Source organism: Andrographis paniculata, unplaced genomic scaffold, assembly GCF_009805555.1.
Source record: "Andrographis paniculata isolate CXL003 unplaced genomic scaffold, ASM980555v1 Contig64END, whole genome shotgun sequence".
Taxonomy (NCBI): Eukaryota; Viridiplantae; Streptophyta; class Magnoliopsida; order Lamiales; family Acanthaceae; genus Andrographis; species Andrographis paniculata.
This window is the reverse complement of record NW_026137600.1, coordinates 519,911-542,464: the sequence shown is the minus strand read 5'-3', so window position 1 is coordinate 542,464 and position 22,554 is coordinate 519,911. Positions and strand designations below refer to the sequence as shown.

The 22,554-nt window shown below is 31.2% G+C and overlaps 4 protein-coding genes across 4 annotated transcripts; 2 read left to right on the top strand and 2 right to left on the bottom strand.

The window, feature by feature from the left end:
• Window positions 1–1,841: 1,841 nt before the first annotated feature.
• Window positions 1,842–6,445, top strand: LOC127261739 (rhamnogalacturonan I rhamnosyltransferase 1-like). The gene is made up of 7 exons (XM_051290088.1): window positions 1,842–2,561; window positions 3,303–3,370; window positions 3,448–3,536; window positions 3,611–4,063; window positions 4,905–5,109; window positions 5,423–5,580; window positions 5,670–6,445. The coding sequence occupies exons 1-7, from the start codon at window positions 2,306–2,308 to the stop codon at window positions 5,944–5,946; spliced, it is 1,506 nt and encodes a 501-aa protein (XP_051146045.1). The 5' UTR covers window positions 1,842–2,305; the 3' UTR covers window positions 5,947–6,445.
• Window positions 6,446–6,509: 64 nt separating this feature from the next.
• On the bottom strand, window positions 6,510–9,587 carry LOC127261740 (ribulose-1,5 bisphosphate carboxylase/oxygenase large subunit N-methyltransferase, chloroplastic). The gene is made up of 6 exons (XM_051290089.1): window positions 9,010–9,587; window positions 8,845–8,873; window positions 7,991–8,202; window positions 7,561–7,686; window positions 7,064–7,468; window positions 6,510–6,943 (listed from the first exon to the last, which is right to left on the bottom strand). The coding sequence occupies exons 1-6, from the start codon at window positions 9,501–9,503 to the stop codon at window positions 6,728–6,730; spliced, it is 1,482 nt and encodes a 493-aa protein (XP_051146046.1). The 5' UTR covers window positions 9,504–9,587; the 3' UTR covers window positions 6,510–6,727.
• Window positions 9,588–11,729: 2,142 nt separating this feature from the next.
• On the top strand, window positions 11,730–14,259 carry LOC127261601 (uncharacterized). Its single transcript, XM_051289873.1, has 2 exons — window positions 11,730–12,759; window positions 13,604–14,259. Exons 1-2 carry the CDS (start codon window positions 11,814–11,816, stop codon window positions 14,032–14,034), a joined length of 1,377 nt encoding a protein of 458 aa, XP_051145830.1. The 5' UTR covers window positions 11,730–11,813; the 3' UTR covers window positions 14,035–14,259.
• A 3,945-nt stretch (window positions 14,260–18,204) lies between these two features.
• On the bottom strand, window positions 18,205–20,689 carry LOC127261661 (transcription factor MYB16-like). Its single transcript, XM_051289956.1, has 3 exons — window positions 20,554–20,689; window positions 20,176–20,305; window positions 18,205–18,961 (listed from the first exon to the last, which is right to left on the bottom strand). The coding sequence occupies exons 1-3, from the start codon at window positions 20,687–20,689 to the stop codon at window positions 18,205–18,207; spliced, it is 1,023 nt and encodes a 340-aa protein (XP_051145913.1).
• Between the last annotated feature and the right edge of the window lie 1,865 nt (window positions 20,690–22,554).

Here is a 22,554-nt window from a genome sequence, read left to right as displayed (position 1 = left end):
TTGTATTGTATGCATTCACGCATATATATATATATTTTTATTAATTATAAGAAAAAAATTGTGTCAAAATTAGAAGAACGTCCAATGATAATTTCACACGTGGAAATTTCAATTTGCGCCAGTAGTTACTGCTTACGGTTAAATATCAGTTTACCACCTTATAAAAGGAATATTATAAATAGACCCAAACAGTTGCAATGGTGTTTAAGATGATCCTCAGGCCAGGGGCCAGGGCAAAAAGAGCTCTTGCCCAGGGCCCAACATAAAAAGTCCATTTTTTTAAAATGATTGTATATTACTCCCTCTATCTCAAATAGCATGCAATATTTCTTTTTTTAAAATAGAAAATAATTAATTATATTTAACATTTACCCTACACTTTATCCCCTTTATTATTCAAATAAAAATATATATTTCTCTCTCTATCACATCACCTAATTTCTAAATTATCTTACTTAATACTACCCACCTAAATAATATATTTTTTTTTAAAATTAATATTGGTCCAGTCCTACTAACTAATGAGAATCATTTAAATATTTATTAGAATAATTTAAATAATATACAAGAAATTAGAAAATTAAATTTTACTTTCCAATTTATAAGAATTATAGATATTTACATATGGTTATTATTTAAAAAAATAAAAATAATAGAGAAATTAAATGACTTTTTTTTTTTGTGCTAAACTAGATAACATGAAGGAGTATTATTTTTGTTGTAAGCTTTTTTTAAAAAATATTAGTAAATATTTTGTTGTCATGTATTTAGAAATTAAAAGTATTTAGCCTAAAGACTTAAATAATAAAGTATAAAAATAATATTAATATATAATTATTGTTGGGACTGGTCAACTCAATATTGACTGCAAATTTTCGACACAAGGCACATCAGCAGGTTACGAGGGCGAACCACTGCCATAGCTAATGTCTAATGCCATCCATTTTACTTCACCATCTAAGTGGGTCATAATGTCCGCTTTGGGCTGAGCCAAGTGAACAGAGTCCAAACTTTATACTAAATCGTTGAGTTTGCACCACAACAGGATACTTGGAATAAATTAAATATAATATTAAATAAAAATAAAAATCTTGACAAAGATAATCAATAAGAAATTACAAAAACAAAAAATATCAAAAACAATTTTAATGAGAATAATGTTTTGCCAAATATTTTTAAAAAAATAATTCAACTTTTCGATGAATAAAATAAATTTTTTTATCATAACAATAATGTTTTAGAAATAATTTAGGTAAAATTGCTTGTTCCCATGTGGTTTTGAAATTTAGCTTAACATCTCCATGTACTTTAAAAATTGCATGGTTCCCCTTATACTTTAAAAACGTTGCATGAAACTCCACCAACATGAAACTTTTCTCATGATAAGAAGATGATTTTCTATCCATATGTTTTGCATGACATGGGGGTTTTATACAATATTTTTGAAAGTATAAGTGAGCGTCATGCAATTTTTTAAAGTAAAATGAGGATTTATGCTGAGTTTGGACGTCATGCAATTTTTAAAATAGGGAATTTACGTTGAGTTTCGAATCACAAGAGTGTTATGATCAATTTTGCTAATAAATTAAATGACTTGAATTTGGTATAATGATGTAATATCATATTAAATTATATAAAAAATAATAAAATTCATTATCATTACATTCATTATAAATTCAAAATAAATTAATTTATTTTTTGGCCTTAATATTAAAAATTCAATTATAAGAACTATAAAGAAAATTAAATTTTTACTTTTTATTTTTATTTATTATAGTTCTGATATTAATAAAGTATGTATAAAAAAATTTGGTACACATTCCAAGTAATTGTATTGCCATTTGCCACCAAACAGTGAACTTCCAAATTTCAGAACCCTAAACAACAACTGAACTTCAATTCAAAAATTTCCCCAATTTTGCTGAAAACAAGTCACAGATTTTTGTAGTTTTTCATACCCTCTTCAATCATTTCGTGAATTTTACTCGTCATTCAATACCAATGTGTTTTCCCTCGTGAAATTCCCCGCTGCACCTCCGATTCCTTTATCTGCACTTGTGCTATTCAATTCTCTCATTTTTACGCCTCAAAATTTTGAATTTGTTCAATTTTCAAAGTTCCTTTCATCAATTGAGAGTTTCTTGAATCTGTCCAGCAGATCGAATGTTGAGCACCTTGCTCAATCTTAGTTTGAATTACTTGAAGCATTGAATTTATTTTTTTGGTGTGGGGATCCTATTTTTGGGTGTTGGATTAAGGGTGTTGAATCCGATGAGTTATTATTGGTTGTGGCAATGAGGCTTGAATGGAAGCGATTAGATCAGAGAGAAGTGTGGAAAAGTTGCCGCCATTGCAGGGGCCAGTGATACCGAAGACAAAATTGCAACTCTGGTTTTTTAGGGTTTGCACTTGTATACTAATATGGACGTGCCTGGTTCAGCTGGTGGCGGTGGGGGAGCTGTGGCACCCTCGTCTGCTTACTGGTTTTCCTGGATTTACAAAAATGTTGGTTCACCAAGATCGATTGTATCAGTCTTCACTACCGCCGCCTGTTCCTTCCAGTGAGTAGCCTAATGTAGTTGTAATTCTGAGTTAAAATTCATTGATCTGAATTGGAAGTTTCTCTTCGAAACAGCAAGTTACTTTTAATTGTTTTAGTGACGTGATTTATGAATCATTGTTCTTTTGTTGGGTTGGTTGATCATTTAGACAATGTTGTTCATTTAGTATCGATAATTTATTCATGCTCTTTCCAAGTTTGAAGTTCCATTTGTATAAATAAATTCCAGTCGTGCTATTTTATATTGCCTTGCTCATCGGCTCTGTACTGCTTCAGCTGTTGTCTGTAATAAATTGCTTCTTGGCTGTGATCCAGAAGGCTGTGATTATCTTTTTCAATTTGGTGCTATAAGATAACCTATTAATGGTAATTGGTAATGCCTGTTTGGATCTCGGGATTTTGCTGATGAAAGAGTGAGTGAAAGTGGAATGCTGAATATCGTTTCTGTTTTGGAATTGTGAATTGAGAAGAGGATGTTACCATGTTACATGATTACAAAGGACATTAAGAAATGATTCCAAGCAATTTCATCTGCCATTGTTTGTTGAAAGAATTGTTTCCATCTCCTGGCGCGAGCATGTGGTGTATGTCTGAAACTCTTGTAGTCTTTCGTGGTGTTGCCTGAGGGTGATGGATGCATTAGAAAGCTTTCTCTGCAATTTTTACGGAGATGTATTTCTAATGCAATCGAGATAGAATCTGCTTGATCGCTCACTTATATGTAATTTGTGATTATCTGCAGGGAATTACACAAGTAATGGCTTTCTTAAAGTGACTTGCAATGGTGGCTTGAATCAAATGCGATCTGCGGTTTGTTGATATTACTGCCTCATTGTTTATTTAATACGGCCGCATTTTGTCTAATATAGTACCTTTTTTATTTTCAGATATGTGACATGGTAACAATTGCCCGGCTTTTAAATCTTACATTGGTTGTTCCCCAACTCGATAAGGCATCATTTTGGGCTGATACTAGGTATTATCATGTAGTCAGGTATTTGTGTTGCACAATTCCCACTTATGAATCTGACTGTTGGTTTTAACATGCAGCAACTTTGAGGATGTTTTTGATGTTGATCATTTTATCAATTCATTAAGAGATGAAATCCGAATTATAAAGAGGTTACCAAAGAGATATAGTGAGCGATACGGACATCAACCCCTTGTAATGCGTCCAGTTAGCTGGTCAAATGAGCAATACTACTTGCATCATATTCTTCCTCTCTTTGGAAAGCACAAGGTGATACACTTCAATCGAACAGATTCACGGCTGGCGAACAATGGGCTTCCTTTGCAGCTTCAGAGACTTCGATGCCGTGTTAATTTTCAGGCACTGAAGTTTACTCCTCAGATTGAGGCACTGGGGAAAAAGTTGATTAATATTATTCAACGTAAGGGACCCTATTTGGCTCTGCATTTAAGATATGAGATGGACATGTTGGCATTCTCAGGTTGCACCCATGGTTGCACTGAAGAGGAAGCTAATGAGCTCAAACGGATGAGGTAGTTGCTTAATAAAATTCAGCAATGATGAATGCATGCATTTGCTTGACATAGAAAGTAATAATCCATTATTAACTAATAAGAAGTTAGAAATCTATTTAACGATGTCTTTTACAGTTGCTGCAGGTTAATAACCCAAACTGCCATATGTTACTCTTTCCATAAATGGCGAAGCGTTAGCCATATTCCTTTTAGAGGGTATTTGACAAATAAAAATAGATAACGGTGATTTTGAGTCATGGCTCTCTCGATAGAGGATTTGTTGTTGTTTAGTTTTCATTATATATATATATATATCTCAGGATGAAAGTATGTAAAATTGGTAGTATTTAAGTACCAGTTTGGCTAGTGTATTGTAAGAGAGAGAATATGTTTTGCAGTTTAAATTTTTTAAGATACTAGTTCCTGATGTATATAACTAGTATAATTCTCTTCAATGTTAACATGCTGTCCTTTTTTATTCTTTGAGTTTTCACATTTAAAATGTTGAAGAACTTCACATTTGAAGTGCTTCTGATTACATTGAACTGTGGCTGTGTCTAGTTAAAATGCATGTTAGAATAATTTTATGTCGAGAGCAGTGTGGACACTTAGTCGCTAACTCCAATCAGGAAAATAGATGGGGGAATGGCATGCTCTGGGGTTCTTAAAATCATAATGACACTTTTTTTGAAAAGTTCGTAAGTGTTCTTGTGATTATTGGGTGTTCAAGAAGTTAGTATTCTATACGCAGTTGTTTGTATCTTTTTCCTGCTTAATGTCCGAAGCTTCGGTTCCCCACACCTTGGTCCTGTGTCTTTTTATCAGGCTCAGATCTTTCCTCACTGCATATTTGTTGTAGGTATGCATTTCCATGGTGGAGAGAGAAGGAGATAGTTTCTGAAGAGAAAAGATCTGAGGGGTTATGTCCTCTTACCCCAGAAGAGACTGCTTTGATTTTGCAAGCATTTAATTTTGATACGAAGACACAGATCTATATTGCCTCGGGTGAGATATATGGAAGTGAAAGGAGACTTGCAGCTCTAAGAGCTGCCTTTCCAAGGATTGTAAGTTTCCATCACTATTGTGTGTTTCACCATGAAATCATGAAGTAGGTATTCCTTTTGTTAAAATTGTTGTCCTTTGCATTTCCGGCATCTGTTCTGGCACCCTTTTGCATTATAAATATATGTAGGTGTGCGCGTGTGTATCATTTTGTCCCAATTGCTTTGTTTTGCAATATTAAAACTACGGGAATGGTCATTCAATACTCTATGAAACTAATTTTGATTCGGGCATTTGGACTGCATAATCTTTGTGTTGCTGCTTGTTAATTCACACTCTGTTTCACTGAAATGTTGCTGTCACTCCCGAGTACAGGTTAGAAAGGAGATGCTGCTACATCCTGGTGATTTACGGCAGTTTCAAAACCATTCGTCTCAAATGGCAGCACTGGATTTTATGGTTTCTTTGGCTAGTGATATTTTTATCCCGACTTATGATGGGAACATGGCAAGGGTTGTGGAAGGTTATCGTAGGTACCTGGATAGTTACACGCATTGTGCACTTCAACTAGGCTTATCTATCAGAGTTATAGCATAAAATATTTCTGATTTGATCATTGTAGGTATCTTGGGTTCAAAAAGACCTTCCAATTGGACCGTAAAAGACTTGTAGAGTTTTTGGATTCACATCAGAATGGAACTCTCACATGGGATGAATTTTCCCATGCTGTGCAGAAGGCTCATGAGACGACAATGGGGGTTTCAGCAAGCCGTAGAGTTATCCGGGGCAAGCCTAAAGAAGAAGAATACTTCTATGCGAACCCTGAAGAATGTTTGTGTGAGAGAAACAGGGATTGTGATGATCCTCTGTACCAAGAAAATACAACTAAATTCCAATGAGACTGTGCATTCGAAATCTGGATTTAATCAAGTACTCTGTTGTGAATAGTGATGGTACTCGGGAGTGTGGATCACTGCTTTAATTATGATATCGGCAGAATGCTGAACAGGCTTCTTGAGCTTTTGCCAAAGCATGTGAGATGCGCCCCACGTGTTACAAATGGAAATGGAAACACAAAGTCGTCACAATCTTGTGAGTATTAAAATGCCTTCAGTTTCTTGATCTAATTCATTTTCTTCTGCTGTTGCCACAACGTGTTATCCTTGCATTATACCCTAACAAATTTCATTACAGCTACTCAATCAATTCATTTCTTTTATGGAGTGATGCTTAGAACTAACCTGAGTAACGACATTATTTGAGTTGTTCAATAGCTTGCTGAATTTGTCGTCTTTTATTTCGACTTGCTCTTGATGTTTACTGTCTAACATGAGCTCTGCCAACTGATTCGGTAAATCCTTACTGTAGGATCACTAATGGAGAGGAAATGTTTGCTTCCCTGTTTCTGTTGTATTGTCAATTAGTTTTGTTTCTTGTACAGAAGATTGCAATAACTGAAAACTGCACAATATCTTGTTTAGACATCCTGAAATGGGACTCATAACTCAATAGTAAACATAAAGAATGTCCGGAAGTAGTAAATACTAATCGAAACAATTAGACTCACAAGAAATCTATCAAATGCTACTCCGGACATTGTTACCGAAACTTTTTGCTGTCTGCAATCTCCTGATTTCAATATGCATCGCATAGTGTGATGTATCATCAGATAACAATGTATTATTGGGGCTCCCAGAAAATTATGTCGCCTTGCTCCCCAACTAGGCCAAGATCTTTCAGTCTCCTTTCTTGGTAATATTCCAGTAAATCTAACTCTGTTTCTCTTTCTTTGAAGATGCTAAATATCTGCTGCAACACCTTCTTCTCCCCCAGTCGAATCCTGACTGCTACCCCATGTCTTGTCCCGAGATTTCCTTCCTCCATCACTTTTTCATCCTGCAAAAGTTCTTTACATTAGCTAGTTTACAAATATACTAACTCTGCAATGTGATATTAGTTTAAGTTCTTCGGCATTAGAGCTAAGTGTTACTTCTTGTGTTCAGTTAGAAAGCTTACCTCTTCGATTGTGGTGTGATAACCCGAAAGTGCAGATTCACAGGCTTCACACACTACTTTGCATATGAGTTCCTCATTGCCTCGGCTGACGGGCAGTTCAAGGAAGCCCCAAATCGAGTTTCTGAAAATGGATTCTAGCAGAAAGGCGTCGGTTCCTCCCAATGCTACCAGGCGTAGATATGGAAGCATGGCGGCTGGAAGGGGCTGACCGAACTTGATGTCAAAGTAAGCTGTTTCTCCTAAACCATTAGTTTCGGCTATATCCATCTTGTCATCATAAAATTCATCCGATTCGGGTATCTCTAGTGTCAAAGTAAATGCATCTCGACCTGGACTTGAGTCGATGAACCCATAGTCTAGAGCCATATCGGCATTACTCTTATTTATATCGTATTGGATGAAAACCTGCCAAGAAAAAGAAACCATGCTTCTTTAGTATATAGGGGTTAGAAAACTATCGAATTTCCGGGCTTTCTTGAGGTTGTAATAAAGCTCACTTGTTCACCAGCCTTGAGAGACAAAGGGCTTCTTAATTGGAACACATAACTCCACGAGAAAAGCCCGGCTGGTCCTGTAACCTCATGAGCATGATCCTCCGTGGTCACTTTAGGACTATGATTGACCTGAGACATGTTAAGGTTTAGGGTTTAAGGTTTAGAATTATGACATTAGTGTATAGATGAAAGAAGAGGACTAAGGATGTCCTTAAGGGATGGTCTGGTCCGTGAGGACATGGGTTCAGACCCTCGACCTCTCCAGGTTCATTTGTCACACATAGTTTGTCTAGTGTGACTTGTCTTATCGAACCCAGTTTGCAGGATTTTAAGTTCGGTCGGGGTTTACCCAGAACGTACTCGACGAATAACGGCGACAAATTCCCACGTTATAAAAAAAAAAAAGAAATAGGACTAAGGATAGTTTATCTACCAAATCCGCAAAGGGAATGACGGAGAGGCTCTGGTTACGGGATCGAGAGAATGCCCTCGACCTTAGAATCCCGAATGCCCAAAAGAAATCTTCTAAGGTTAGAGGGAAAGGGAAGAGATCCTTGTTGGGAAGTATCACTTCTTCTTCTACTTTGAGAAACTCATTTTGGACGTATTCTTTCACTCCCAATGTTGTGCTAAGTAGTTGAGTTCCTGCAAAAAGTGCAACGAATCAATGCAATGACAAATCCTCGACCCCCTAGAGTGCCTAGGCGAGATAGTCGAGTTCGCCGGTCAGGTCAAGTATTTCGTATACGATAGGAAATCCCTCGAACCAACCGGATCATCCGATAGAAGCCATTTATACTTCAAGAAGTTCATATATGTTCTGTCACTTTGCATTTTTTCGAAGTTCATATACTCTCTCCTTCCGCCAAATTTTTCCATTTACGTGAATAGGACTCGGACTTTTAACATATAATCACACTATACTATCAATTAAATAAATTCCTTAAATAATTTTTTCAAATACACCAAAGTAACTTTTATACGAAAACTAATCTTGTAGACATAATACTATTAGGTTCGATTGAGGGTTTATTCCGAGTCCATTCGAACGTAATTTAGTTTGCAGATTATTAGGTTTGATTGAGGGTTTATTCAAAGTGGACTCGAAAAGTAACAGCTTCGTTAACACCGTTTCTCGGTCAAGCGGCCTGATTTTTAGGCTAGATTGAGTTGAATTTGTGGTTTTAAATAGTCAAAATTTGAATTAAACTAACATAAATAGGTTTAAATATGATATTGATTTTTTTAGAAAATATATATATATAAAATAGAGACTAAAATGCTGACCTTGAATCTCAAGAAGCTCCTCTTCTGACCTGCACTGGAACACATACCACAAAAACAACACTTTTACAACTCTCAAAACCACAGATTCAATCATCAATCACAAATCATCAACCAATCAATTCAATTCAAAACCAAACAAATAAAAAAAAAGAAAAGAAATCCCACCAATAAATCGTAGAATCAGTGGCCTGTGGAAGAACATCAATGTAATAATACCAATTAGAATCAGCCCCTTTAGACCTCTCCTTGAGCAGAAACAAAGCCACACAAATCCATGGCTTCAGCCCATAGCAAATCCCCCCAATCTCAGACTTCTCAGCTGCCTCGGGATTCACCCAATACTTCTTCGGCACCTCCAAAACGACCTCGTTTTGGCCAATCCCTCTCGTCGCCACAAGCCCTAGCCCTTCTGGAACAACCCCTGGCTTCACTGGTGTCTTCGATGAAACTATTCCTTCGTCTTTCAGCCATTGCCAGAATCTCTCCACTGATTTGGGGATTTCGGGGTCTGACACTGGAGGGACTGAGCTTAGGGAAATTTGAGGTCTGTGCTTTAATGGAGGATGGTGATTATGATGATGATTGATATTGAGGTTCTTCTTTGGGGGAGAAAGTGTTTTTGGGAATTTTAGGGTGAATGGAGTGAGAGATGCCGCCATTGATTTTTTTGCCCCCTTTTTAGTGCTGTTCTGCAGACGCCATTTTGATGGTATGAGGATTGGGGGATTGTCTTTGGATTTTTTTATAGCTTCTGGTTATGGATAGAGTCCTTTCTTTTCATAATTTTCTTTTTAGTACTGCAATAATTGATTTATTTTATTAAATTACTAGTATATTTCAGTATTTTGTATTTATGTATATTTTTATTTTCGTTATTTAATTATAATACTTTAGTTATATTTTATATTATATAATTTTAATTAAATTAGTATTTAGTTATTTTTACTTTTATTTTAATTTATAATTATTTATATTATATACTAATTATTTTTATTAACATATATTTTTTTTAATTATATATATTTTTTATAAATTTGGGTATTTATAATACAGTAATAAGGCTATTTTTAGACGGGAAATTTTTAATTGGGTTTGTTCACTTAGGACTTTTTTTAATGCATTTATTTTTTTACGTTGCATGTGAAGAATTGTATTAATAATATAAAAGATAATATTTTATGTTGAAAAATTATTTTTTAGTGAATAATATATATATTATATAGTATAATATTTTAATATATTTATAGGAAATTCATGCAAAAAATTCAATGTGTACAAAAGTTAATGTAGCAGTATAAATAAAACAAATCATGGGTCGAGTATTTCTAGTAAAAGAATAACGTGTCTTATGATTATAGTAAAAAAAAGTTTGAAATTGAAGTCTAAAAAATACACATCGGTCCACCTAAATTACAAAGTAATTATTAAATATTTTATTTTTTTCTATTAATATTTTATTTTACATCACATTATTACTTTTTGATGTTATTATTTTTAAATCAAAAAGTAAAGATAAAAATATCATTACACTACTTTAAACTCTCTATTATAATTAAAATATTATTATTTCTTAAACACCACGTAAAAAAATGAATATTTATTTTCCATGCGAAGAGAGAGAGAGAGAGAGAGAGTACCACTTACTCCATGATATGTTTGTGATTTTGCAAGACTTTGGGGTTTTCAATATTAAAATAAAATAATTATTTAATATAATATAAATTAATATTAATCTAATATTTTTGGAATATAAAAATATATATTTAATATAATGTAAATATATATAAATTGATTTGATATATTTTTTTTTTAAAAAAAAGATATAAACTAAAAATTAATAAGAGAGTAAAATTCACAATTAAACATAGTAATAGTAATATTCTTGCTTCCTTGCTTATTTGGCAAGAACACACTCCTTTTGCTTTTGAGCCTTTTCTTTAAAAACATCAGCACAGTCTAATCACATATAGAAAAAAAAAAGAAATTAGTTGTATTTTTGTGAAATATGATTGGCAATATATATTAATAAAAAATACAGTACAATATATATATTAACACAATACGGGTCACATATATTTTATTTACTTAAAATCAATATTTTTAAAATAAAATGTTATTTTTTTTATTTAATATATAACATGAACACAAGTTATATTTTTTTATAAAATATTACAATTCCTCTGTATTATAAAAAATAATATTCCCTTCGTCCCACATATTATGTCCATGTTATCGTTTTTGTCTGTCTCATGTACCATGTTATTTTTCTTTTTTAGAAAATGATTACACACTTTAATTTTATTTTAAATTTTTTATTTTTTTTAAATATTAATTAAACTAATTAGTTATCTTAATTTTAATTTATAATTATTTATATTATAGAATAATTATTTTCACTTATACATTCTTAATTATTTATTAATTACATCTCTTCTAAAATACCGTGTCTACAGTATAGCAGACACGGTACGTGGGACGGAGGTAGTAATATTTTATTTATTAATAAAATATATATGATAATTTTAATATTTTTATATATACATTAGGGTGTGTTTGTTTGAGAGTTTGGATTTTGAGTTGGAATTTGAATAGTAAAAATTTTGAATTTGAATAATTGTATGATGTGATATAAATACGTGTTGATGTAATATTTTGTATGTAAAATTGATTTTTTTATAATATAAAAAATAAAAAAATAGATATTTTGATTTAATGTTTTGGGGGAAAAAAATAGAATGAACAGTGAAAATTCAAACAAATCCCTCAATCAAACACACCCTAAATCACATAGATAATAATATGTCTATAATTTATATATAAATTAACGGAATAATATTTTGATATTTTCTATTCGAGTTTTCCTTTTAAAAATAAAAGGACACGTGTCAATATACCAATGGTTACGCAATCTACAACAAACCAGCACATCTTCAAGAATCAAGCTACCCATTTCCTCCATCGGCACCGCCATGGAAGCCATAGCAGCAATCAACTCTCAGCTCACATTAGCTCCAAAATGGCCTGAAATCAGACCTCAAACCCTCAATTTTCATTCTTACACTACCCTAATTTCCCGGAACAAGACAACTCCCCTAATTCTCGCCCATTGCACCCAAAACCCTAACGCCGATAAACAGAGCCCCGTCGACGGCCATTGCCGGAGCTCCGATTCCCCCAAAAATCCCCAACTACAATCGCAACCAATTTCCCCCAATTTATCGTCTACAACGGGACTGGTCTTCGATTTAGGCGCCGGCGATTCCTGGGACAATCTGGAAATCGGTTCTCCGGTGGTGAAACGCTTCCTCAGCGACGACGAAGAGCGGTGGTGCATGTGGTACCACGGCAGGTCTCGCGAGAATCCGGCGTTCGATTCGATCGGACTGGCGGTTTCCGGCAACGGAATCCACTGGGAAAGAGGCGGACAAGGTGTTCGACGAAATGCCGATGTAGGATTAGTTATGAGCAGAAGTGACAACTGGTGGGCGTTCGATACTCACGGCGTTAGGCCGTCGGAAGTTATGGTAATGTCGAGCAACAAAGTCCGGTCAGTCGCCGGCGTTTACTGGATGTACTACACCGGCTATTTTCCGGCGAGTGTCGATGATTCCGGCGACCGTTCTGGCTTAAATTTTTGCAATCCCGATATGGCATTGCCCGGCGACGCCAATTCCGACATGCTCAATTCGTTGCCGGGATTGGCGATAAGCCAAGACGGGCGACATTGGGCGCGGATCGAAGGCGAGCATCACACGGGGGCGTTGCTCGATGTAGGGGATGACGGAGAATGGGACTCGTTGTTCCTCGCCTCGCCGCAAGTGATTTTTCACGGTGCTGGCGATTTAAGAATGTACTACCATGCATACGACGCCGAGAACGGCGAATTTGCGATCGGTTTGGCACGGTCGAGAGACGGTATTATATGTTTGCGGAATTTTCAGAATTGCATATTATTAATAATAGGGGTGTGCAAATATTCGAACCGAACTTCTGAACTTAATTGAATTTTAGGTTAACCGAGCAAATTTGATTCGAATACAAATATTGTGTATTTGATGTTCGTTCCGTTCCGTTCGGTTCAATTCGGTTTCAATTTTCGATGCTTCCTCCTTTCGGTTAAAAATACACATTTTCTTTTGACACGTAATTTAAAAAATAATAATATTTTAATTGTAACATACAGTTAAAAGTAAAGTAATGCAAAAAAACAATTTTGTCTTTGCTTTTTGGCGTTGAAGTAATGATGTAATGGTAAAATTGGAGTATTTGTGAAAAAAATTCTTATGGTATTTATGAAATAGGTACTTTGTAATTGGATAATCTAAAATAGAAATACTTATATTTTATGAGTCCACGAATGTAAAATTCTTTTTTTATTATTATATTAATAAATAACATTTAATTCGGTTCAATTTAGAATATTTGTAAATATTTTTAGTTAATTAAGATTTTAGTTATTTTTTAATGTATTTGTTTTTACATTCCGTTTCAGTCGAATTATTTGCAAATACCACAAATATTTTCGGTTATGAATACCATTCCCGGGTTTGAGTGTTTATTCTGATCGATTTGAATACCAAATATGTGCATATTTGTAAATATTCGATCCGCATACACCCCTAGTTAACAACATAATCTAATATATATATATATTATACGTTAGATGATGTAAAAGAAATACGCATCATATATTTATTTATCTATAAACGAAAATCCACCGACATTATCGGTAATATGCAACTTTTGAAAATTTCTAAAGGTATGAGATGGTTGAAGCTGGGGAAGGTCCTCGGCGCCGGCGGGAAAGGAGCGTTCGACGAGCGCGGGGCGATGAATCCGCGGGTGGTAAGAAATCGAGAAAATGGCGAGTACGTAATGGTTTACGAAGGGGTCGGGGTGGACGGGAGACGAGCAATTGGGATGGCTGCGTCGGCGGATGGGTTGAAGGGGTGGCGACGAGCGCCGGAGGGGCCAGTTTTGGAGAGCTCCGGCGATGGTGGGGGGTGGGATTGCCGGGGGGTGGGGATGCCATGGTTGGTGGGGGTGGGGGTGGGGGTGGGTGGGGAGAGTGAGGAATGGAGATTGTACTATAGAGGGATTGGGGAAGAAGGAAGAACAGGAATTGGATTGGCGGTGTGCCATGGGAGTGATTTTGGGAGCTTTAGGAGATGGACAGGATTTCATTTTTGAGGTAATTTATTTTATTATGCAAAAAATTTGTTTATTTGGAGTTTGATTTTAGGTTAGTTTTTTATAAAACTATATTTTTTTATTTTTTAAAAATTTTATATTGATAGCGGCGGTTATAATGCTTAATTTTATATTTGAGGATTGTGGCGATGGCTCTGAGGCTCATATCATGTTATATAATGATTAGCGATCAAATATTTATGTTAATATAATACAAATGTAGTATGCCGTATAATTTATATAATATATACTATTTTCGTTCGACTCTGAGAGTTTCATTTACATTTTGCATGTTAATATTTAAATATTAATTATTATATTAAAATGTAGTACAAATTTTAAAAAAATTATAAAAAAATAGGAAAATTATGAAATTAAAAAATCAAGAAAAATACACAAGAACATAAAGAATTTGATACTTAATTCGATTGGGATGATTTACATTTGAGCCAACCAAATAAGATATTTGCACTATAGTATTTTTCGGGTGTTAATTACAAAAAAATAAAATAAAAATACATTGCGTTACAACTCAAAAAAGTGACAATCAAATTAAAATTGGTTTCAATTTAGACTTTTAACAACATATCATTTTTGTCTTTATCAAAATTATTATTTTTTTTAAAAATGTATGTTAAATTATGCATATAATTTATTTATTAATAATTTTTTTTACCTTTATTTTAATAAATAATAATTATTTTGCTATTATATTTTCTATTAATTCATTATTATTATTAATTTATAAAACATATTATCATCAAACCCAATAATCTCAGCCATATGCTGACCATCTATTTAAAAAGAAAAGAAAAAAATTATTAATATCAATTTATATCATGTCAATTTTTTTAATTCTAATTAAAATTCATTCTACTTAGAACTTCACAAAATTGGGCCTTTATTGTGTAGAACAATTTTGGGCTAAAAAATATGACCCTAGGGATCTGGTTCTTTTGGGTTTTTGAATTTTATTTTTATTTACTAAATAATAAATTTATTTTTATGAAATTAAAATAATTAAATTATATATATAATTTATTTTATTTGTAAAATATATAAATTTATTAAATTAGAACAGAATAAAAAACATAAATATTATTAATTTAGTTATATATATAAATTTATTTTGAAAATAAAGAAAATATAATGAATTTATTGAAAATTATAAATATAATAAAGTAATAAATTAATTTCTAATAAACATAATAAATATATATACGAAAAATTTATATTTTGTGTAAAAAAACACATATTTTTCTAAGGAATTAATATATTATATATATTTTTTATTTCTATATTATCTACACAATTTTATATACTTCAAGTGAAAAAGATATAATTTTTTCAAATTATTTTACAAAACAAATACACCATTTATATTTGATATCATTCTCAATAAATTTTTTAAATATTTTTTAATAAAAAATATACTACCTCCGTCCACCACTAATCTATTCATTTGTATTTGGCGTCATTGTTTTTAACATTAAAAATATCCTTATATTTGTATAATTTTTTGTACAAATTTTATTTCATTAGTATTATAAGACACCAATAGAAGTGTTTTTGTCGTTTTTCTTTAATTTGTACTATATTTTGATATAATAATTAATATTTAAATATTAACATACAAAAAGTAAATGGATAGATTGACAGTGGACGGAGATAGTATTAATTTCTAATAATTAATAACAAAAAAATTTCAAAATTTATGAACTAAAGAAAAACAAATTGAATATTTTTAAAAAATAATATATGAATATCTTTGTTATTTTATTTATAAACAATTAATATCAAACTATTATGTTATTTTACAAAATATTTTAACATAAATAACTAATTTAATTATCTAACCGCTAAAAAAATATCCGTTAATGTCAAACATATCCTAAATCAACAAGATGATAAGTAGCACAATTAATTTATTATATTATTATTATAATTATTATTATTATTATTATTATCTTTTGGATGACATATTATTATTATTATTATTATTTGTTTTTTTTGGATGACATATTATTATTATTATTATTATTATTATTATTTGGATGACATATTATTTTTTTGAAGATGTGTGTGTGTAAAATGACGTATGATACAGTTCAACACTAGATTGGAAGGGACAAATTAAATATGTATAAATGTAAGGCACCTAACACAAGAAAAATGAATTTGAAGAGTCCATCTCATTATAATAAATTTACTTTGAGAAAAAAATAATAATTAAATAACATAATATTATTATGTAAAATTATTACAAATCATTCATAAAATGTTAACGTTGGGTTTGTTAATTTGTTCAGTCTTTTTCTTTGATTTTTTTTTTAAATTTCTCATAGGAGACATAAAAAATTGTATCGGTAATATAAAAGAATAATATTCTATATTAAATATTGACTTTTGTGAAAAAATTATATATATAGATATATTGAAAATCGCATTGAAAAAAAAAATGGTGTTTTTTAGTATTTCAAATTAAAATCAATGTTATTTAATTTCCACGATTTTAATTAGAATGCACTCCCTCCGTCCCAAAACTATAGTTTGAGTTGTGTTTGACACGAGATTTAAGGAATATTGATATTATATTGACAGTGAGTAAAAAGTACGGATAAAAGACTTTTTTGCCCTTACAAGTATATTAACGTAAAAAGTAGTGGCAATTGTGTAATAATAATGAAAAAGTAGAGGTAGTTTTATAGTGATATGAATATTTATGAAAATAAAACTATTGTTTTGGGACGAACAAAAATGATAAACATGACTATTGTAATGAGAGAAAGAGAATATTATTTTACCTCACAAAATATCTAATCAAAATTATATTTAAATAAAAATTTAAATCAAACATGTCATCTCAAATCACTTTTAAACCATTATTGTTTATATTCTGACAAAATCCTAGTTGGAACCCTATCTTGCCACCTAATAATAATAATAATAATAATAATAATTTAATAATATCATCGAGTTTTCCTATTCATGTTAGAGTTGAAGCCATTAATACATATTGCATAAATATGAACATCATTATTACAATGCATGCATGAACATATATAGACACACACACACCCGTGTTTGTGTGTGTGTGTGCGTGCAGGACTGAAAAATAGACATGCATGCCCAATTAATTGAAACAAAAACATTATTATTATTATTATTATTATTATTATTATTATTATGGGGAATTATTTTGTGTGCATATATGTGTTATTTTAGTTACATAGATGATACTAATTAATATTATTTTGGCAATTTAAGAAAATATTTATCAAGTGTCAATTTTCATAAACACGAATTAATTAGTTTCTCGCATAAAATTAGAACATATATATAGTAACACTGTAATTTTAATATATATATATATATTAAAAAATAATACATCAAATAACTAAATTATTTCATTTACAAAAAAATATGAACCTAAAATGCCAAAATAAAATTAGAATCCAAATCTATGAAATAATTAAGGTGTTATAAGGTCCAAAGTACTGATTAATTTTGAATGAATGATAGTATATATTATATAAATTATTGGTCTGTATTTTTATTTATTGTACTTTTATGATACTACCTCTGGTAAAATTAGAATATTTAGATCGACACATAAATTAAAATAAATAAATATTTTATTGAAAAAATGATAAAAGTAAAAAGATGAGTGAAAATATATTTTTTAAAATTTTAGTTAGTAGTTAATAATGATGAGAGAGAAAATGTAATAAGCGCAACAACAATTGTAGCTGATACATAAGTGTTAAATTAAGTGTAATAGTTAAATATTAAAAATTTTATTTTGTCAAAATTAGTAATAAATTAAATTTAATAAAAAAAAATAAAAAGTGAAAATAAATTTGACAGATGAATAAAGTATTATAAAAACATGTAATACCAATCTATGATATATGAGATATCGATCTCTTTTGAATGTATTATCAATACTCTACTGAATTAACAAAAACAACTTATAATAAAATTTTATTACTCACATAATAATGTTACAATATCCACACAAATAATACAAGCATTTAAATAAAAAAATGTTACACATGAACATATTACATGTGTAGTACATATTCGCACCATTTAATTATTATTGCTTAGGACAAACTTGATCGATCAAACTTTATTACTTCAAAAACTTTATTACTTCAAAAGGGCACCTTAGAAAATGTCCGAGGAGATCATTAGTGGATCTGTATCGTTCAAAATATTACACCAATATCCGATCACTCCATTATCTTCGGTTGATAAATTTTCTTGATTTGTAGTAGCCGTCAAAGAGGGAAGCTCCGAAAAATCTTCAATGAAGCTCGGAAACTTTAAGGATTCGTCATTGTCGCAAAAACTTACCTCACGAACTTGTAGTGAATTCCCCATTATGCCCTTGCCTCCATTGATGTTGTTCGAGCAAGCGCGAGGGTTCCCTAAATAATTCATCTTCTTTGAAGAATCCTCGTGGACAAGTCCAACCGCGGGGGTAATTTTGGAAATGGGCGTGTTGTCTGAAAAGTTCAAGATCGAGGTTGGCGAGTTAAGGTTGCCCCCACGGGCGACGGCCGAGAGTATGTCTTTTCTAGGTTTCATCACTTGCCACGCCTTGAGTATGTCCAAACACGGGGGGCGCGACTCCAAGACCTTTGTCGCGGATTTAATGGCGAAGGATTTACTCGATGACGGGGACTTGGACTCGCGGACAATTCTAGCTTCGGCTTCGAGACGGGTGCTCTCCCATTGCGCCATGTGGCTAAGGTTCGCGATTTCCTTAGGTTGTCCGGGCCCAACCAACGCGCAATTCTTAGGCTTGTGAGTCACTGGGTCAATTCCCATTTTGATCAATCGTTTCTTTAAGTTCGTGTTCCAGTAATTCTTGATCTCGTTGTCTGTTCTATTGGGCAAGTGACTTGCTATGGTTGACCACCTAGGATTAAGATAATATTATAGAAATCAAGATAACACTTTGCTACGCCCGGGAGTATTACTCCCGGGACAACTCTAGGACATGACAATCATCCCGGGAGCAGAACTCCCGGACCATCTGTACACAAATTAAAACCTAGTACATTACAATAAATACCCTAGGGAGAAATATATATAAATCCATCCATCAATCCTTTTTTAGGTACTTAATTTTATTTTTATAAAAAAATTATGTACATTGTTTTACTTAAAACTATTTATAATACTTATTGATAATCTTATATCTATTTTTTTTTTTAATTTAAAAATTACATCTATAATTTAAAATGTATGTTTCAAACACCTCCGAAACAATCCTAAAATACAAATAAATTGGGATTGTATTCGAACCTCTTTTCTTCACATTTATTATTATTCAATTTTCAAAATTTACAAAAAAATATATTATTTTTTAATAAAATATTATGTTGAAATACTACTTAAAATAAAATTTACATCCACATCCACATCCACATCCACTTTTTTTCTATGCTACACTGTAGCACGGTATTTTAGGAGGGGTGTAATTAATAGATAATTAAGAATGTATTAGTGAAAATAATTATCCTATAATATAAATAATTATAAATTAAAATTTAGATAACTTATTAGTTTAATTAAAATTAAAAAAAATTAAAAAGTTTAAAATAAGATTAAAGTGTGTAATCATTTTCAAAAAAAGAAAAATGACATGGAATGTTGGACAGACAAAAACGACAAATAGACATGGTATGTGGGACGGAGGGAGTATTTTTCTGTCCATACAACTCTCAGAATCAATATATTATTTATTTTTAATAAAATACAATGTGAAAATACTATTTAAATCAAACTTAAATTCAAATCAAAACCAAACAATCCTTTGATTTTGAAACTTTTAGAAATGAAAATAGAAGTTGGGCATAATCTTTTGATCAAAATATAAAATAAACTTCGAATATTATACTAAACATAAATTATCTATATATATATATATTTGTACCATATATGGATGAATTATCAATTAAAGATCACCACAGTAAATAGGTATAGTACAGAGAGAAATTAATAAAATATGCAACAACAATAATAATAATAATAATAATAATAATAATAATAATAATTAAAATAATAATAATAATAATAATAATTAAAATAATAAATCAAGAAAATAATTAAATAATAATTAATTAGTGCCTGTTTCCAAGAAGGGCATGGAGCTGAAGAATAGTCTGATCTTCTTGCAAGCTGAATTTGCCTCTTTTCACGTCTGGCCTAAGATAATTCGTCCATCTCAACCTGCAGCTCTTCCCACACCTCTTCAACCCTAATTTATTAATTAATTTATTTGCATGCACAATTAATTAATAAAAAATATCAATTAAAGACAAAACCCTTATATATATATATATGCATTATGCTATATCTAATTAATTTACAAAATTAAAATTGAAATAAATAGGTTAGATGATGTAAACGATCGTCGTACATAAAAGTTTAAACTGTAAGAATACATATAATTTATTTATTTATCTATAAACGAAAATCAACCAGTAAAATAAATAAATAAAATACCAGCTTTAGGGGGGAGAGCTCTCCAGCTTCCATGGCCATGGCAAAGAATGTAAGAAAGAAGTTTGTTGTCTTCCTCAGGTGTCCATGGCCCTTTCTTCAACCCCATCTTCTTGTCGCAGCACGGCGACCTCCCCATCCTTGTATCTATATCAATATCAATATCAATATCAATATCGATATATATATACTTATGTGTGTTTGTGTATATATGCACAAAGTCGAGAATTTAATGTGTTTGTTGGCATTTCTTGGGGTGCAAAAGGTGAAATTCCCTCGCCCTAGGACCCGGAGGAGGGTAGGGATTTAGTCGTGGCGACGACAATGAGTGAGAGGACCGGGACCGGAGGTGAAATTAATTTCTATACTTCGGCCATAGGGATTTGATCATGTGTTGTTGTTTCGTATCGACCTGGCTAATTTTTGTAGAATATTTGTTAAAAATTTGCTAACTTTTAATCCCAAATTCATTTTCTAGTTTTGCTTTTAGTGGTTTTTTTTAGATTAGTCAGTTTTTGGATATTGATTGGCTCAAATTAGTATAATGCTGATTTGACTTAGTTATGATATCTATATAAGACAAACAATCTATAATTTACAGCACATAATATTATAATATACAACATAGTAATCCCTTCGTCCCACCATATCTATTTATTCATTTACTTTTTGCATGAAGTTTTAGAAATATTAGTATTATATTTGGATAAATAGAATTAAAGGTAAAATTACTAAATTAACCCTATTAGTATTGTATGATATAAAAGTAATGATATTTGTGTAATATATTGTAAATTGGAAGGGTATTTGTAATGTTAAATAGATAGTACAATTACTAAAAAAAAGAAAATGGATACTTTGTTATGGGACAGACCAAAATGAAAAAAATGAATAAATTATTAAGGGATAGGAGAAGTATATTATTGGGGTGTGTTTGTTTGAAGGATTTTGGAGGATTTCCACTATTCATCCAATTTTTTCCCCCCAAAAACATCAAATCAAACACCTATTTTTCATTTTTTATATTATACTAAAAATCAATTTTACATTCAAAACATCACATCAAACCCTATTTATATCACATCATACAACTATTCAAATTCAAAATTTTTACTATTCAAATCCCAATCCAAAATCCAAACCCCCAAACAAACACACCCTTGGTTTTCAATACAATAAACATAGATATACATCTCAATATATACTATAAATGGTATGTCACATACTTCTGTATAGTACAATATTATATTGTGTTATATAGAATCAGTGCTATATACTTCGCCGTTAGGGTTTCTAATTGCCATATTTTAGATTATACTTCCTCCGTCCCAGATATCATATCCATGTTGCCGTTTTTGTCCGTCCCACATACCATGTCACTTTCATTTTTTGGAAAATGATTACACACTTTAATCTCATTTTAAATTTTAATTTTTTTTAATTTTAATTAAACTAATTAGTTATTTTAATCTTAATTTATAATTATTTATATTATAGGATAATTATTTTCACTAATACATTCTTAATTATCTACTAATTACACCCCTCCTAAAATACCGTGTCTACCGTGTAGCAAACACGGTATCTGGGACGGAGGAAGTATAATTTTAATAGTTTTAGATTCAATCCATATTTCTTTTTATTTAATTTAATAGAATTTGTTGTGATGTTTTATAAAAAAAAAATATTAATTTTTTATTGAGAATCCGGACTAATAGTAATTTTGATATAATGAAACCGAAAAATCAGCAAACCCTAAAATTGTTGTTTTTTTTTTTTAATGTTTGAATATATTATAAATAGAATATATTTGTTTCTATAATATTCTTTTAAAAGGAATAGAAGTTTTAAAACATCTTGAAGTAAAAAGACTAAAAAAATTGAAATAAAAATAATATATATTGTATATAAAAAATCATTTTTATTTAAAACCATCACTTTCAAAACTTCTTTTTCAGTGCATAAATTAAAGGCACCAAAATATTTTGGTTTTATGGCAAGTAA

Coding starts and splice junctions, on each gene's coding strand:
- LOC127261740 (XM_051290089.1), bottom strand. CDS start 9,503: ATGGCGGCATCTCTCACTCCATTCACCCTAAAATTCCCAAAAACACTT. Junction 8,874..9,009: donor ACTGATTCTACGATTTATTG/GTGGGATTTCTT, acceptor GTTCCAGTGCAG/GTCAGAAGAGGAGCTTCTTG. Junction 8,203..8,844: donor GGAGCTTCTTGAGATTCAAG/GTCAGCATTTTA, acceptor CACTTTTTGCAG/GAACTCAACTACTTAGCACA.
- LOC127261661 (XM_051289956.1), bottom strand. CDS start 20,689: ATGGGGAGGTCGCCGTGCTGCGACAAGAAGATGGGGTTGAAGAAAGGG. Junction 20,306..20,553: donor AGCTCTCCCCCCTAAAGCTG/GTATTTTATTTA, acceptor TTAATAAATTAG/GGTTGAAGAGGTGTGGGAAG. Junction 18,962..20,175: donor CATGCCCTTCTTGGAAACAG/GCACTAATTAAT, acceptor TCTTAATCCTAG/GTGGTCAACCATAGCAAGTC.
- LOC127261601 (XM_051289873.1), top strand. CDS start 11,814: ATGGAAGCCATAGCAGCAATCAACTCTCAGCTCACATTAGCTCCAAAA. Junction 12,760..13,603: donor TTTGGCACGGTCGAGAGACG/GTATTATATGTT, acceptor AAATTTCTAAAG/GTATGAGATGGTTGAAGCTG.
- LOC127261739 (XM_051290088.1), top strand. CDS start 2,306: ATGGAAGCGATTAGATCAGAGAGAAGTGTGGAAAAGTTGCCGCCATTG. Junction 3,371..3,447: donor TGAATCAAATGCGATCTGCG/GTTTGTTGATAT, acceptor TTTTATTTTCAG/ATATGTGACATGGTAACAAT. Junction 5,581..5,669: donor GTTGTGGAAGGTTATCGTAG/GTACCTGGATAG, acceptor TGATCATTGTAG/GTATCTTGGGTTCAAAAAGA.